The sequence below is a fragment of the Podarcis erhardii genome (assembly GCF_964252035.2).
Source record: "Podarcis erhardii genome assembly, chromosome: 6".
Lineage (NCBI taxonomy): Eukaryota > Metazoa > Chordata > Lepidosauria > Squamata > Lacertidae > Podarcis > Podarcis erhardii.
Window position 1 is genome coordinate 95,143,774 of NC_138510.1, and position 16,100 is coordinate 95,159,873.

Consider the following 16,100-nt stretch of genomic DNA (forward strand, 5'->3'; position numbering starts at 1 on the left):
ATATGCAACAAGCATATTCAAAAGGACCCGCTTTTAACTCAGAATGATGGTCTGATCTACTTTGCTTAGAATGGGATGTTCCTTTAATAGTTTCTTTATCAAAACATCTGGGTTATTATTGTCCATTGTAGTGGAAAAGGAAGAAACATAAAAATTACTAATTAGCAAAATAAAATTTAGTAAAATTAAATAAAAATGCACATACACTTTCACCACCACACCATGATATGGCCTGCCTGTTGGTTACTCTCAAAGCATTCAAAATTTATTTATTTTAATTAAAACTGGGGGGGGGGGAGGATGGGACGGGATGGGACGACAATAATAGTTTTGACACAGATATACTGTACCTCCAATGTCCTCCACAAAGCAAAGAACCACACATAGTCTCACCCTTTAAGCAAAGAGCTACTATTGTGTGGTTCTTTAGTTCTTGCTAGATCTGTATACCAATACCAATACTCCAAGACTTTGGCCAACTCATGAGAAGAGAAGACTCCCTGGAAAAGACCCTGATGTTGGGAAAGATGGAGGGCACAAGGAGAAGGGGACGGCAGAAGACGAGATGGTGGGACAGTGTTCTCAAAGCTACCGACTTGAGTTTGACCAAACTGCGGGAGGCAGTGGAAGACAGGAGTGCCTGGCGTGCTCTGGTCCAGGGGGTCACGAAGAGTCGGACATGACTAAATGACTAAACAACAACAAAGATCTGTAGTACTGTATTTTTCGCCTGATAGGGCGCACCTAGTTTTTTTGGGGGGGAAATAAAGACACCCCCCCCAGGTGCGGGGCTGGGGCAGGGGAAGCCCGAGCTTCCCCTGACCCCAAGCTTCGGGGTGCAGGCAAGCTCTCTGCAAGCCATGGGAGAGCTGCTCCCCTGGCTAGCAGAGAGCTGTGTGAAGCCTGAAGCCTGGGGCGTGCTGAGCTCCCACGGCTTGCGGATTGCTTCCTGAAGCCTGGAGAGCGAGAGGGGTCGGTGCGCACCGATCCCCCTCGCTCTCCAGGCTTCAGCGAAAGCCTGCATTCGCCCCATAGGACACACACACATTTCCCCTTCATTTTTGGAGGGGGAAAAGTGTGTCCTATAGGGCGAAAAATACGATATTTTACAGGCTCTGCCCTTGAGCTTGTGCCTCTGGCAAGGTACCTGCTTTATATATACCTGGGTGTGGCAGAGCACAAGGCAAACTTCACACTTTTGCACATTTTAAGATATATGTTGAGTGCAAGGGAATGTCACTAAAATAAAGCAATGTGCCTTAGTCACACTGCAATTTCACAAATAACTGTTATGTGCTGTGTTTCAAATATTTTTAATTTCAATTATTCAATTCTAAATATTTTTTTAATATTTCAAATATTTTGTACTGCTTTTCAACAAAATTTTTTCCAAGTGTTTCATGTGTTTCACTGGTTTCATGTGCACTTTCCCATGGGTCTCATAAAGCAGGTGTTCTCAATGACTCCTAGCTCTCAGAAGAGATGTTGATGACCAGTGATATAAGAAGTCCATTCTTCGAACTTTGTTTTGTTTTGCCAGGCTCTCAGTGGCTTCAGGGGGAAAGCCATCCTGGCCTAAGTATGTTACACGAAGCATCAGTCACAGTGTCAAAAAAGAGGAAATGGCCTCTTTTCACCTTGGTAGATGCTATCAATTGCTCCTGTCTAAGATGTCACTTGGTAGGACTGCAACACCATGATATATACTGTATCATTTCCATAGGCAAGGTAGAATTGTGCAAATAGAGCATAACATTTTGGAAAGATCACATTGACAAGACTTGCAGATACCTTTGAAGCACTTCCAACTTAGAAGCTGCTTTTGATAATAAAGGACTTAATACAGGCCAATTCTTCAGTGCAACTTTCAGAACTGGTCAGAAAGTCCCTTAGCTGCAAGAATGCCCAGGCAACAGATAGATACGTAGGGTATTACTTAGGCAAAAATGTTTCTCATGAAATAGGGAGTTTATTTCAATATGAGAAATGTGAAGGGCACAAAGCATCGTGATCTTATAGGATCATAGAGTTGGGTCATCTAGACCATACATAACAGATGGCCATCCAACCTCTGCTTAAAAACCTCCAAGGAAGGAGACATCACCACCTCTTGTGGGAGTCTGTTGCACTGTCAAATAGCTCTTACTGACAGAATGTTTTTCCTGATGTTTAGCTGGGTTTTCATAAATCAACTGCTGCCTGCAAGTCACCATGCAGAAATATTAACTACAGTGGTGCCCTGCAAGACGAATGCCTCGCAAGACGGAAAACCCGCTAGACAAAAGGGTTTTCTGTTTTGGAGGTGCTTCACAAAACAAATTTCCTATGGGCTTGCTTCGCAAGACGAAAATGTCTTGCGAGTTCCTGCGGGGTTTTTTTCCTCTTTCCCCCCTTTTTCTAATCCGCTAAACTGCTTATCAGCTGATCCGCTAAGCCGCTTATCAGCTAATCCGCTAAGCCGCTAATGGGCTTGCTTCGCAAGACGAAAAAACCGCAAGACGAAGAGACTCGCGGAACCGATTCTTTTCATCTTGCGAGGCACCACTGTATCAAGGTTGGTGGCCTGAATGCAATCATGTGGTTCAGAGGAGAAAAGCAGTCTATGAACAGGGCACAGTTTTTTGGGGCCAGAAGTTATTGTTTGGCTGCTTGTGAATAGCACTACCACCTTCTGGACATCCACAATAGCAGTACTGCAGTACAGCTAAGACTAGTAAGAGCAGTTTCCTTAGGAGCTGCCACAGTGGCACATAGAATGAAAGCCTCCAAGATCCTGGTGCCTGTTGGACCTCGTATTTTCCAACTTACTAGCTTCCTGACCATGCTTGCACCACCCTCTCTGAACTCCCAAGTCTAAGTAAAATGTGAAGAGTTACAGAAGGTTCTTGTACATCCATGGGGCAGACAACACTCAACATGTGATATTGGGCTTGAAAGCCCATTTGCCATTCCAGGAAGCACTGCAGGGCTGCTAGCGCTCTAGGGCAGTGTTTCCCAACCTTGGGCCTCCAGCTGTTTTTGGACTACAATTCCCATCATCCCTTGCCACTGGTCTTGCTAGTCAGGGATGATGGGAGTTGTAGTTCAAAAACAGCTGGAGGCCCAAGGTTGGGAAACACTGCTCTAGGGGACGACGCTAGGCTTCAGGCTATGAAGGAATTGGGAGCTGTCTCTCCTCAGTTCTGGATGTTGTTTTTGGCATGATCCAGCAATGAGGTAGACACAGAATTGGAGGCTGCAGGGGCACCAGATGGGGAGCTGGGTCTGGGTGAGTGTTTAGAGCTGACTGCAGAAGATAGGAAGAGCACTTCATCTGAGGTATTGGCCAAGAACTCATAGAGGAACCTCTCAGACCACCAGAGCCATTAGGACCAGAGTCAGCTGAGACCCTTCCCTGAGCCAGAAGAACCAGATACCTCATACTGCACACCACCAATCTGGCAGCATAAAAAGAAGGCTATGGAACAAAGAAGGAATGCCCACTTTCATGCCAGAGGGCTGGCCTTTTAAGGTTTTCTCAAAGGGGGGGGGGACCTGGAGGTGGCAGTCTGCAGATAAGAGACATAAAAGGTCTTGGATAGGTTGCCCGCTTGGAGCTGTCTGTGGTCCAGTAGCCTTCAACTAGCTTGCCTTGCTTCCAGCCTTGCTGTTTTACCCATGGGTTCCAGCATTGAACCATAACACAATAGATGTTAACAGTTTTCCAACTGGGAATGGCAGCTAGCCTGACCAGGCACAGACGTTAGACAGAATTCTCTTGAAACAAAAGTCCAGTGACACCATACCACTGAAATATATTGTCGTGTGATATAGTTAGGATTGCTTCACATGCTATTCTGTTCTATTTCACGTAGGAAAAGCATGGAACCTCAAAAGAGCTCCCTGACTAAAAAACAACTACTTAGGGATGAGCACACATTCCATGCATATTTTGCACATATTCTTCTACATGGAAACGCAGAAGAACTGTGATCTGTGAAGCATTTGAACAAAACAGAGATATAGTGGCTTCTCTTACCTTTCGAATGCTGGCCATGAAGTCTCTTCACTCAGCTCAGAACCATCACTGCTACCTAAAATCAGAATAAGAGTTTAAACTAAATAATCCTCTCATTCTATGATTTATTTGCCAATCATAATGGAATTGTCCATAATGAAGTGCTATTAAAAATATATATTATTTGAGTCGATTTGTGTGTTAGAAGGTAAAGATAAATAGTATAAAGCAGCTTTTATAAGAGGAAATGGAAGATGCAGGTTCATTACACTTGGGAAAAGAAGTACAGTTGTGTATTCTTGCTGCTGCTCTTCTAATATAGTTCATTTTTACAAAATGCTGCTGTCAATGTTGTTAAAAATTGAAGCACTAAAGGCAAAATAAAATGAGTGCCCCTTGCTGGATTATTCTGATTATTGCTTTATTAAAATAAAACCTACACAGTCTTTTATTTGAAAATCAGCAATGGGGGGGGGGGGGCAAACATCACTTATGGCTAAAGCTTCTTGCCCTTTCCAGAGGAAAAAATTGGATGCTCGGCAGAGCAAATGATATAATGGTTGTTATGTTATGGTATTATACAATTGTTAAAATTCGAAAATCAATAGAGAGAGGAAAAATTTGCTTTCTTTTAATTCTTGTACAAAGGGGGGAGGAGATAGTAGTAAAAAGAATTAAACGGATTACTTTCAGGTACATGCTTATTGAAAATACATGCCCTATGGTTCCAATGCCAGGTGAATACCACAAAAGTTCAATTAATGAATTTTAATATGATTTTTAAACCAAGCCAAATTTCTATTGCACAGAAAGGAAAACATGTGTGTGTGTGTGTGTGTTTTAATAAATGTGTATCTTGCACTTTCACCACTCAGAACCCCACTAAGGGCTTTGAAGTCTTTTTGGACCCCAGTGAATTATGGCACATAAACTACTCCAAACAACTCATGTTTGTATGCAACAACTCATGTTTGTCCTGCACAGTGGCAAAAAAAAAAAAAAAAAAAAAAAGCTTTAGATAGCAAAGCAACATTACTATGTGACCATCAAAGCCAAAGAGACATAGGTTCTTCTTTTCAAACAAAAGGCCACAATTCTAAACACACTCATTGAAGAGATAGGTGTCTCTGAATTCAGAGGGAGTTAAATTTTATTCTGAAGCTGTGTGTGCCCACCAAGAAAAAGATGTATTTTAAGGGTAGAAAATAAACGTATGAACATGTAACTTGAAGGCCAAAACAGAAATGAACTTTATTATTAATGTGCATTGAACTTCATGGAGTAACCAAAGGGTAAGTCCCTATGCTGAGATGTGGCTGACGCATTTGCAATCTTGTCGTTAAATGAACGGGTGAGACAACACAAGAAAATAGTATGAAGTGGCGGCAAGAGTGCTAAAAGCTAAGTTTAAGCAATGGGTGGGGACAAGGGGTTAAGGCTTTCCTAAAAAGATGGTATTGGTGAGCTTGGAGGAATTTGAAGGAAAAGGTGGTGATACACACAGGGCTAGATTCGACTCACTGGCTGCACTAGTGGAAGTCCATGCAAAAGGGCTTCCCTCTCCCCTCCTCCTTCCAAATTGGCTTGGGGAGGTTGGGTGTGTTACGATATGGATGCAATGCAGCTGCAAACTGCTAGCTTGAAAAGTAAACATGATGGGAATGTTGGGACTGCCCGTCGGAATCAGAGGGGCAGTCATTTCACAGTGCGAAGCACCGGAATTAGCTCAGAGTGTAATATGAGCTCTTCCGTTTGTTCCTATCCAGGAAGTGTTTGTTCCTACACTGCTGGAGCTTGAAGAGAGCAGTCATGTTTTTGTAACGCTGCAAAGACAGAAATAAAGGCATGTAAATACGTTTCTGTCTATCTCTTTCCCCTGCCCGGGGGGGGGGGCAGGAAAGAGGGGGGGTGTTCTTCTCACGTTTGAGAAGAATCGCCGATCGAGACCTTGCCTGCGCCTGCTGGGGAATGCAGCCAGGGAGGTCAACAGGGAATCAAGCCGCGTGCCTAGGATTGTTGCCAGTTCCTCCTGATAAAGGGCTTGATATCCCGACAGGGTGAACCCCAAGAACAGAAAAAAGAAGACAGAAAAAGGAAGATTGTTCCATTGGGACAAGCAGATAAGCTTGCACTGATGGAATGTTTGCAACCACACAAGGTTGAATTGCTCCCATAAACCCAAGACTTAAAAGCAGGAAGGGAGAAAGTATGGACTTATTGAAAGGAGCAGGAGGCCCCTGTTTAGCTAAGGTGGAGGAGTGAAGCTCATTGGCATATGGGGATACGAAGGCAGAGAAATAAATGGTCACTGAAGGCTTTAAAGATTAAGACAATGGAGCCATGCTGAATATGGGAATGGAAATGAAGCCAGTTTAGGAACTGAATATAATTCTGAGCAATGAGAGAGGCAAATCATTATAGCACTACAATTGTGGATTGAAGTGTTTCCCCTAAATCTGTCTGAATCATTCAGCTTGCACTCAAAACAACTCGTAAGTATCTTCCAGCCCAGACAGAACCTGCATTTTTCATGCAATTTCTAACACATCTCAGGGATTTGTGCATTCAAAAACTATAAATGAAGTCTTTGTTACAAAGGGGTAAAAATGGTGATACATGCAGATTCTTACTCATGACGCTTCTAAAAAGCTTCAAGTTAGAGAGAACAAAAAAAATCAGATTATTTTTCTAAAAACATTGTGACCAGTAGAGTACATATGAGTGCAGATTGTGTTTTGGCCGTCAATTGGTCTGGGCAAGGTTACAACAGAAATAGAAATGCGATGCGATGACAGGCAGGATGTGAACAAAGGGTGAAATGGTTATGATAAATGATGGTTAACCCCCAATTAATTTAAGGCAACATATATATTGTTTATGAATGTTTACAAGTACCACATTTATTTAGTGCCAAACAACGTATGATTTCTGATAATAGAAAAAATGGTGAAATAATTATATCCAAAGCAATTAAACATAAAATATTTCTGTGATATGTTCATGACGCCAAAAGGAGCTACACTGTAGTGGAGCCTGAATTGCAAAGTTAAAATAAAAAGAAGGCCTACTTAGGTTACAACTGTGCTTTTCTCAAAGAGATATTACATAGAGGACTTCTTCTGCAACAGATAAGCAAGGGCTTGCCCACACTTCTGTTTGTTCCGTGCCTAGAAAGCATGAGTCCGAGTGGTCTTCTGTTTGACCTGTGTTTTCTAGGCACAGTTCCAAGTGGTTTTACCCTTGCCCTGCTCCTTTCTCAGGAAAAACCCAAATTACTATTTGCTCCAATTGAGCGCTAAAGAGCAGCTTTCTATGGGGGGAAGTAGCAGGACGAAAGGGAGTGTGAATAATCCCCCAGTTGTATTTTCCTTTGAAAACATAAAAAATAGTAACTAGCTATTAGTGTCATTAGCAACCTGGAGCAGAATTCTGAAACAGCTGCCACATATTCTCTAAAACCAGAAGAGGGAAGGTCCTTGGCAGAACAGCAGGTACTGGCTGGGTAGGGAGGCATTCAGGAGACGAGAAAGTTTTAAGTCTCTTATTCTATACTCTTCTTCAGTTCAGCAAGGAAGGATGAAGGCAACCATTTAGATCTTATTTTCTTTGGTTGGAGCCTTATGTCCACGGTCTTTCCTGATACTAATGGAACCCTGAGAACAGCATGGAACACCACAGACACTGTCAAACTTATCAGTACAGAGGTAAAAGGTAAGGGATTCCTGGACAGTGAAGTCCAGTCAAAAGTGACTATGGGGTTGCGGCGCTCATCTTGCTTTCAGGCCGAGGGAGCCGGCGTTTGTCCAGTGTTTTCTGGGTCATGTAGCCAGCATGACTAAACCGCTACTGGTGCACGAAGGACCGCGACGAGTGCCAGAGCGCATGGAAACGCTGTTTACCTTCCCGCTGCAGCAGTACCTATTTATCTACTTACACTGGGATGCTTTCGAATTGCTAGGTTGGCAGGAGCTGGGACAGAGCAATGGGAGCTCACCCCATCACGGGGATTCAAATCACCGAAGTTCCAACTGGCAAGCCCAAGAGGCTCAGTGGTTTAAACCACAGCGCCAGCAGCAGTATCAATGCTTCGTACTGAATTTGGCGCTGGGGATAGATCAACTGACACACACAGCAATGTTATGACTATTATAGAGCCAGCTGTTATTAATTACATGGACAGAACTGAAGAGATGCAAATTTGCAAAGCCTGTGACAGCAACCATGGGGACCTCTGACTCATATGCAAAATCAAGCCCAACAGGGGTGTGAATTGGGCCCACAATGCAGTTTTTCCCAAACCATGAGCATTGGCTCCACAACTGACATCATATGTAACATCACATATGGGACAGGTAACAACTGGCTGCAAAGTAAAATTGGGGGTGCATTCATCAAGGGTCATCAAGCATGCCATCTACCCATAAGAGGGGCAGTCTAGAGAAGACCAAGACCAAACAGGATGCATGCATGGCCAGAGCTGCTGCCTTGTGAGCAAAGCAAAATTCAGAAATCTCTCAGGAGCACTTTCACTTGGGTATTTCCATCTTTGGGCAGGAGGGAGTTGGTCACTAGACCAGATATTGGCGAGTCAGTTGATGGGGTTTTGCAAAGAGCCATGAACTCAGGCTCCAGATTATAAAATTTATTAGTAAGAAACACATTATTAACATTTTATATTGAAGTTTTTTCAGAGTTTATCCTTTTCTTAGGGTAAAAAAAGCCTTATGTGGAACTGTTCCAGGACCATAAAAAATGATCCCTCTAATACTTTTGGATACAAGCCTAGAAATACCTTTCGCTGCTCAGTAGGCTTAACATCTTACCTATTGAAATTCCACTAGAAAGAGTGGAGCTCTCTGCCTGTCCCCTGGATGGGGCATGTGGTTCCATGACACTGTCATCTAACAGATGCCTTGGTCCTGCATTGGGGAATGTTGCACTTTTGAACTCTGCTGTGTTTGTTTTATGAATAAAACTATAAAAAGAACAAAGGAGATAAAAACAAAACACACAACTACTTTAGGACATAATACGTTTTACGTATCAAGGTAATACATTTTCTAGTACTCAAGTTTATATTTTCTCCATGATAAGAAGAAGAAGAGGAGGAGTTTGGATTTGATATCCCGCTTTATCACTACCCTAAGGAGTCTCAAAGCGGCCAACAATCTCCTTTCTCTTCCTCCCCCACAACAAAGACTCTGTGAGGTGAGTGGGGCTGAGAGACTTCAGAGAAGTGTGACTGGCCCAAGGTCACCCAGCAGCTGCATGTGGAGGAGCAGGGAATCGAACCCGGTTCACCAGATTACAAGTCTACCACTCTTAACCACTTCACCACACAGCATGGCAAGCATATAAACAAAAAAGTACGCCAAGTGTGTACGACAGGGATCTATTGCAGAGAGGATTCACGCATTTTGAACATGGGCACAAAAAGTCTGAATGTTTAAGTGGCAAAATAACCACACAGTGATTACCACACCTTCTTTTTTAAATGACTGCATTTTCCCTGCAACAACACTAGCAATAAAGGATTGGCTCCCTGGTACATACACCATTCACAATTCATGGTGCTATGTGTAGATTTTGCCATTAACACTAGAAAATTTGGGAGCAGTTTCAAAAGTAAATGTAAAGAAACCCTCCCTGTGTTTTAAACTTTCTAATGGTGTCTTCATGAGTTTTTGAGGTGATTAATAAATAAGTGCTAATTTGCATTAGATCAGCTCAGGAGGCACAAAGGGATATTTCAAATGGCAGCAGGATTCCTACAGAGAACATGCACAAACTGTGGTCCAACTGGCCAAGCACAGCCACTAGTTATGTACTGTGGCTGCCAGGAATCTGATACACCAGGCTTCTGCAGGCCCACACAGGTTGCAAAAGCGGGAGATTTTATGAATCCCTGGTAGCCTTCCATATGTGGCTGGTGGCGAGCTAGCTCCACCTTAATGAACCTAAAACAGGCCTGTGAAAATAATTCAACTGCACACTGCTCATTCATGGTGTCCTGGCTTATTTTACACCATGGCTTTAATGATACATGCAAAGCAGGCCACTAGATGCTAAAACAAAACGGCAAAAAGGTACCAAGATAAATTATTCTTTAAGTAATAAGATTGGGGAACATGGGATAAAAGGGCTAACATATGGGGATTATGTCAACAACACACAGCATCTAAGCTGAATTTCAAATCAAATGCTAACTTGTATCCTAAACTGTGACATTTTCTATGCCCGTGTGGCATCAGATTCCTTGGGGATGGAGGAGTCGGTGGTAGCAATGCTCCTTCAGCTGCAGCATTTTTTCGAACACTTTGCGGCGAAACTCCCACTTCAGGACCTGGAAAAATAGAGAGAACAAATTTTAGGTGAACACGACAAATACTTATCACACTTATGACTCCCCAATTTCAAACTAGAGTTGATAATTTAAAAAATACATGAATGGATTCTTATATAACAAGTATTTATTTAAATATATTTTAAAAATGTCCAGTAGCACCTTAGACACCAACTAAGTTTGTTCTTGGTATGAGCTTTCGTGTGCATGCACACTTCTTCAGATACACTGAAACAGAAGTCACCAGACCCTTATATATAGTGGGAGGGTGCGGTGGGGTTTTTCTCAGGAGGGTGGTAGGAGATGGGTGATTGATTTAATGGGCATAGTAAACCTGTGGGCGACTGTTAACGACTGCAATTAGTCCTACAGGAAACTACAGTCCTACAGATGACCAAAAATAGCTTTAGCATATGTAATGAGACAAGAATCTAATATCTCTATTAAGATCAGGTCTCTCCATGGTTTTCAGTTTAGTGATAAGTTGTAATTCAACAACTTCTCTTTCAAGTCTGTTTCTGAGATTCTTTTGTAATAAGACAGCTGCTTTGAGATCCTGAACTGAATGTCCTGGGAGATTAAAGTGTTTTCCTACTGGCTCCTACTGGTATTCATTTATTTATTTTAAAAACACACTAAATGTTGTTGAAATATCAAAACAGACTTTTGGCCCTGGCATGAACATAGTAAGCCTTTGGTAACTAGCATCCTCAAACTGAAGTCAGACAAGGAAATAGGTTTGTGAAAACTAGAGAACTAACGCATGTGAAAATTGGCATGCTTAACACATTCTTTCAGCTGATACTATGGAGATGTAGGAGATAGTTCAGTAATTGGCCAATGTCATTTGTCTGTATGGTATGTGGACATCCTTAATAGTAATATTGGGAGATATTCCTGCAATCTGAAGATTCTCCAAATATGGAAAATGTCTCCTGAAATGTACTAAATGCCTTATTATCCAGACACAGAAAATGCACACACTATTAGGTATAGATATTTTATGTTATTACTGACTCACTTCTAGAGAAAGAATATTCAGATGGAGGGATTTGTAAAAAGTTGGAAATGAATTCCTAGAAAAATTCTCTCCTAAGCTCTAGACACAGCAGCTCTCTATCCCTAAATCTGTTTCCTGACTACCTCAACTCCATTTTTTTAAAAGAACACAGCAAGAGCTCCTTAGAATGCTCATCGCTTTTTACTAAATAATGGAAGTCCACAAGAACATCCTTCTCATCAAAATAAACACAAATGTAAAGCAGCCACTGATGTCACCTTTAATATAGCAGCGTTCAAGTAATTTGTTGGCATTTGTTAAATGTTGAAAACATGTTTTTAGTGTTTGGTTAGTATGTAGTTTTTAATTACAGTTCATAGTATACGCGGGTGGCGCTGTGGTCTAAACCACAGAGCCTTGGGCTTGCTGATCGGAAGATCGGCGGTTCGAATCCCTGTGACGGGGTGAGCTCGTTGTTGCTCGGTTCCAGCTCCTGCCAACCTAGCAGTTTGAAAGCACGTCAAGTGCAAGTAGATAAATAGGTACCACTATGGCGGGAAGGTAAACGGCGTTTCTGTGCGCTGCTCTGGTTCGCCAGAAGCAGCTTAGTCATGCTGGCCACATGACCCGGAAGCTGTACGCCAGCTCTCTCGGCCAGTAAAGCGAGATGAGCGCCACAACCCCAGAGTCGTCCGCGACTGGACCTAACGGTCAGGGGTCCCTTTTCCTTTTACCATAGTATTATAGAGCTGGAAGGGACCATGATGGTCATCTAGTCCAACTCCCTGCACTGCAGGAACATTTTACCCAACATGGGGCTCAAACCCACAACCTTGAGATTAAGAGTCTCATGCTCTACCAACTGAGCTATCCCAGGTAAGTTTCAATTTTAAGTTTTATTCTTATTAAGAAACAAGAAGTACCTCCAGTGTTTAAGTTATCACTGAACAGCTGAAACCAGCTACCACTGTATAATAGTTGCAAGACTTTAAAAGCACTGGGCCAGTGTATATTCTTCAGGACATCTTTGATACTGACTCTCTGTTTTTACACCTTCAACAGACAAGTTTAGAAACAAAGAAATGTTAAAAAATATTTAAACTTTTTTGTTGTCTGGTAAACATTTACCTACTAAATCTTCACGAGATGCAGCAGAACGTGGGGTACTTGTTCCGGGTTCTATCTTTAATGAAAGCCTGCATTTAGAAACAACCACAAAAAGTTTTGCTTATAACACAATATAGGTGGGAACCGGTAGACAATGCTTTTTCATGTATTCATATGCTATACACCACCCTGGGGTCTATTTAGAGGGAAAATGGGTTAGAAATACTTTTATTAAACAATTGAAACATGTAAGTTAGTCAGGACTAACAAGTCATTTTCCCATGGATAATTATCTGAAAACTTTGGTTGCTACCTATGGCTTATCTTTAAATTAGAATCAAGGGAGATGCAAAGCAGATTACAATTCAAGGAGCTCCCAAAAATTCCAAATGGTCATGAAACTAAGGGATTGCACTTGCCTTCATTTCTTGTTCTTTATGAAATACCAAAAGTGGCTTGGTCATGTTGGCCACATGACCCAGAAAAACTGTCTGCGGACAAATGCTGGCTCCCTCAGCCTGTAAGGCGAGATGAGCGCCACAACCCCAGAGTTGTCTGCGACTGGACTTAACTGTCAGGGGTCCTTTACCTTTATGAAATATTACCTAGCTTTAAAAGCAAAAACAATTGTTATATTCTAATTTACTCGATTTTATACTTACTTATAATTGTCATCTTCCACAAACTTCTGAAGTTCTTCTATATACTGAACAGAATTCAAGTATTTTTGAACATGAGGCAACACAGGAATATCTAGACAGCAAGCAAAATGTAATCAGCACTTTGGCATCCTTTACCAAGAGCTGACTTTTGAACATGTATTTTTTTTTTAATTGCTTATCCCATCCCATAGATGCACTACATCTTATTACTTCCTTAAAATACGCAATTAACACCTCATGCTTCTCACACCCCATTAATTTCTGGGTGACAAAATACGTTATGCCATCCTTCAAAAAGATAAAACAAATGCAAACAAAAGCAGGGAACTGTAGATTAACCGCACAAATGTATGGAAAAACACACTATAATGGACAATGGATGTTATTCTGTTGTGGTACTAACTCCTAGAGGGGTAGCCAGATTAGTCTACTGCAGCAAAACAAAGGGTGGAATTCAAACATTCTGTCCCAAAGGTCCGCATAAACAAACAGATTTTCAAACATCACTTAAGTATATAATAATATACTTGATAAACTACTATTACTAAAGAAGCATGCCTAACACCTGATCTGTGCTCTAGGTGTCCTTTCACCTGGCTCTACTTTCCTCCACTACCATGGAAGCCCCTGCTCCACCCACAGAAGGCTCAGGTAACTTTGGAGTTACTGTGCCACCAGCAATAAACAAGTGCAAGGCTTTGAAATGGGACATTGTGAGGGTGAGGTGGAGTGAGGTCAGTCAAGGATCCATTGGACAAGTGAGGGTCCTGATCTGGGTCCTTCTCTTGCGCCACCCTAGAACTGCCACGGGAAAGGGGAAAAAAGACTATTCCTCTCTCCACATTCTGCTGTAATTAACCAGAGCCAGTAGGGCTTTGGAAGAGGTGTTAGCTCTGCCACTCCAAATGTCCCCAGAGTTGGGTAAAACTTGCCTTATGAGTGTTATACTCCGTTAGGAGGGAACTCTTGCATCTGATGGGTAGCTGGCCCCAGAACACAGGTGATTAGAATTAATGGATTTTATATTCAGAGAAGCTTATTCAGTGATTAATTACAATGCTGTAGTATGAATGCATAGCAACTTACCATATTCACATGACTGCTGTAAATCTGAAATTATTCTGAGTATGTTATTCATTAAGTTTGATCTTTGCTCATTTTCCAAAATACTCCCTGTCGATGGGTATGCCGAGTCAATGTATGTCAAATCTGAGAGATAAATACCTGGACAACATAAGATCACACAGAAAAAAAGATTTTTTTGGTCTTGGTCAACAAAATCCAAAACGTTTAGCATTGTATCCAATGCTGCTGTTTCAGAGGCACAGCTGATTTTCCGTTGCACAACAGAACTTTCCTCTTCTCGACCGCTTGTGCTGGAGAACCCTCCAGAGCAGATTTTAAGGGTGTGCAAGGAAAAGAGAGGGAAAGTCCCATTGCGTAAACACAACTCTGTGTGTCCAGTGTTGGACAGAATCCATAATCTGAAGCATATCCTTTCAGTTGTGCTTTAAGATGGAGAACAAGTGACAAGGCACTGAAGATATGAGGAAGATGTAGCTTTGCCATATCTGAAAACTGAATGCTGTTACAAGGGTATAAGGTTTCACATACTTAAAAGCATGTTTACAAATCAACAGGTTAAAAGTATTTGGTTAATGGGCATTTCTTTTCCCTTCAACCTTATTTTTAAATCAATAGTATTTGCTACATCCAGGTTTTGTTTTTTTTAACTTTCTAGATAAACCACAGTCACGTTTTTAGGTCTTGTTATGTAGTCATGGAGTAAAAATTTAAGTTGTCATATTTAGAGGAAGCTGAGTTCTTACAAATAATAGCACATGGTCAAGAAATCACAGAACTGAGTAAAATACTTTATATCTTAGTCTATAATAACATTCTGAAATGTTTTATAATATTCTGAAATTGCCACGAGCAATTGTACATGGACTTTAAAAATCCTATGTAAGACGCTTTTGAAGGACAATTTGGCAAAAACAGCCCTACTGTAGCACAGAGTTAATTCAATGAATTAGATAATGTTAGAGTCATACCTCGGGCTGAAGTAGCTCCAAGTTAAGTATTTTTGGGTTGCGCTCTGCGGCGACCCACAAATAACAGTGTGTGTTACTTCCTGGTTTTGCCGCTTGCGCATGTGCAGACGCTCAAAATGATGTCACGTGCATGCATGGAAGCGGCGAAACGCGACCTGCACACGCGCAGACGCGTCTTACGTTTACTTCAGGATGCGAACGGGGCTCTGGAATGGATCCCATTCGTATCCAGAGGTACCACTGTATTAAGTTTGTCTCTAAGTGATGCCAGAGAGAGAGGAAAGAATGTCACATACTTAACCCCAACCTACAAGGGATGTCAGTAATACTCTGAATTTCAGAGAATGAGCTTAATATTTACTCCTTCCATGATTATCAAGTAGTAAAGAACTGGGTTTGATGGTTGATCATGTAGTTCGGTTTGCATTTTAAAGCAAAGCTATCTAATTTGCACTTCTCTGAATTTTACAATGAAGTTCTCAAACAAACAAAAATGTGATTAGGGGAAAGTGTAAATAAAATGCAAATTTTAGTGAAAATAACAAAAAATGCATATTAGAAAAAATGTCTATAAAACTATGTATTATTAGGCAAAACTGCAAACAAATATGTGCATATTAGGATAATTGTGCACTGTATGCTTGAGAGGTTTTGTGAATACTTTAAAAAAATCACAAAGTGATGCAGAAATGTAATGAACTGATTGGAAAAATGAGAAAGGGAAAGATCCAAAACTGACAGATTTGAACGCAGCTTGATCTTGCCAGAAGTGATCTTCTTGAACTGACCCTTTGCCCTGAAATATTCTTCCAAGGCTTCAATGTGACAATAAGGTTCTTCCAAAGCGCTAACCTTATATCAAAAGGTCTCCTAGGGAAATTTCAAACTAGATTGGTTGGATAAACAAAGCGTCACCAGTCCTCACTGCCTGACTGAC

At 41.5% G+C, this 16,100-nt stretch overlaps 1 protein-coding gene across 2 annotated transcripts in view; it reads right to left on the bottom strand.

Annotated features, from left to right (window-relative positions):
* RALGPS2 (Ral GEF with PH domain and SH3 binding motif 2) overlaps positions 1–16,100 on the bottom strand; it is a 106,536-nt gene that overhangs the window by 18,124 nt on the left and 72,312 nt on the right. For both annotated transcript variants that reach the window (XM_081865160.1, XM_081865161.1), the window contains exons 9-14: positions 14,196–14,333; positions 13,110–13,200; positions 12,469–12,536; positions 10,205–10,340; positions 8,821–8,972; positions 4,019–4,073 (exon numbers count right to left, since the gene is read on the bottom strand). In XM_081865160.1, the coding sequence (XP_081721286.1) occupies positions 4,019–4,073; positions 8,821–8,972; positions 10,205–10,340; positions 12,469–12,536; positions 13,110–13,200; positions 14,196–14,333 (640 nt within the window). The remainder of the gene's footprint in view (positions 1–4,018; positions 4,074–8,820; positions 8,973–10,204; positions 10,341–12,468; positions 12,537–13,109; positions 13,201–14,195; positions 14,334–16,100) is intronic.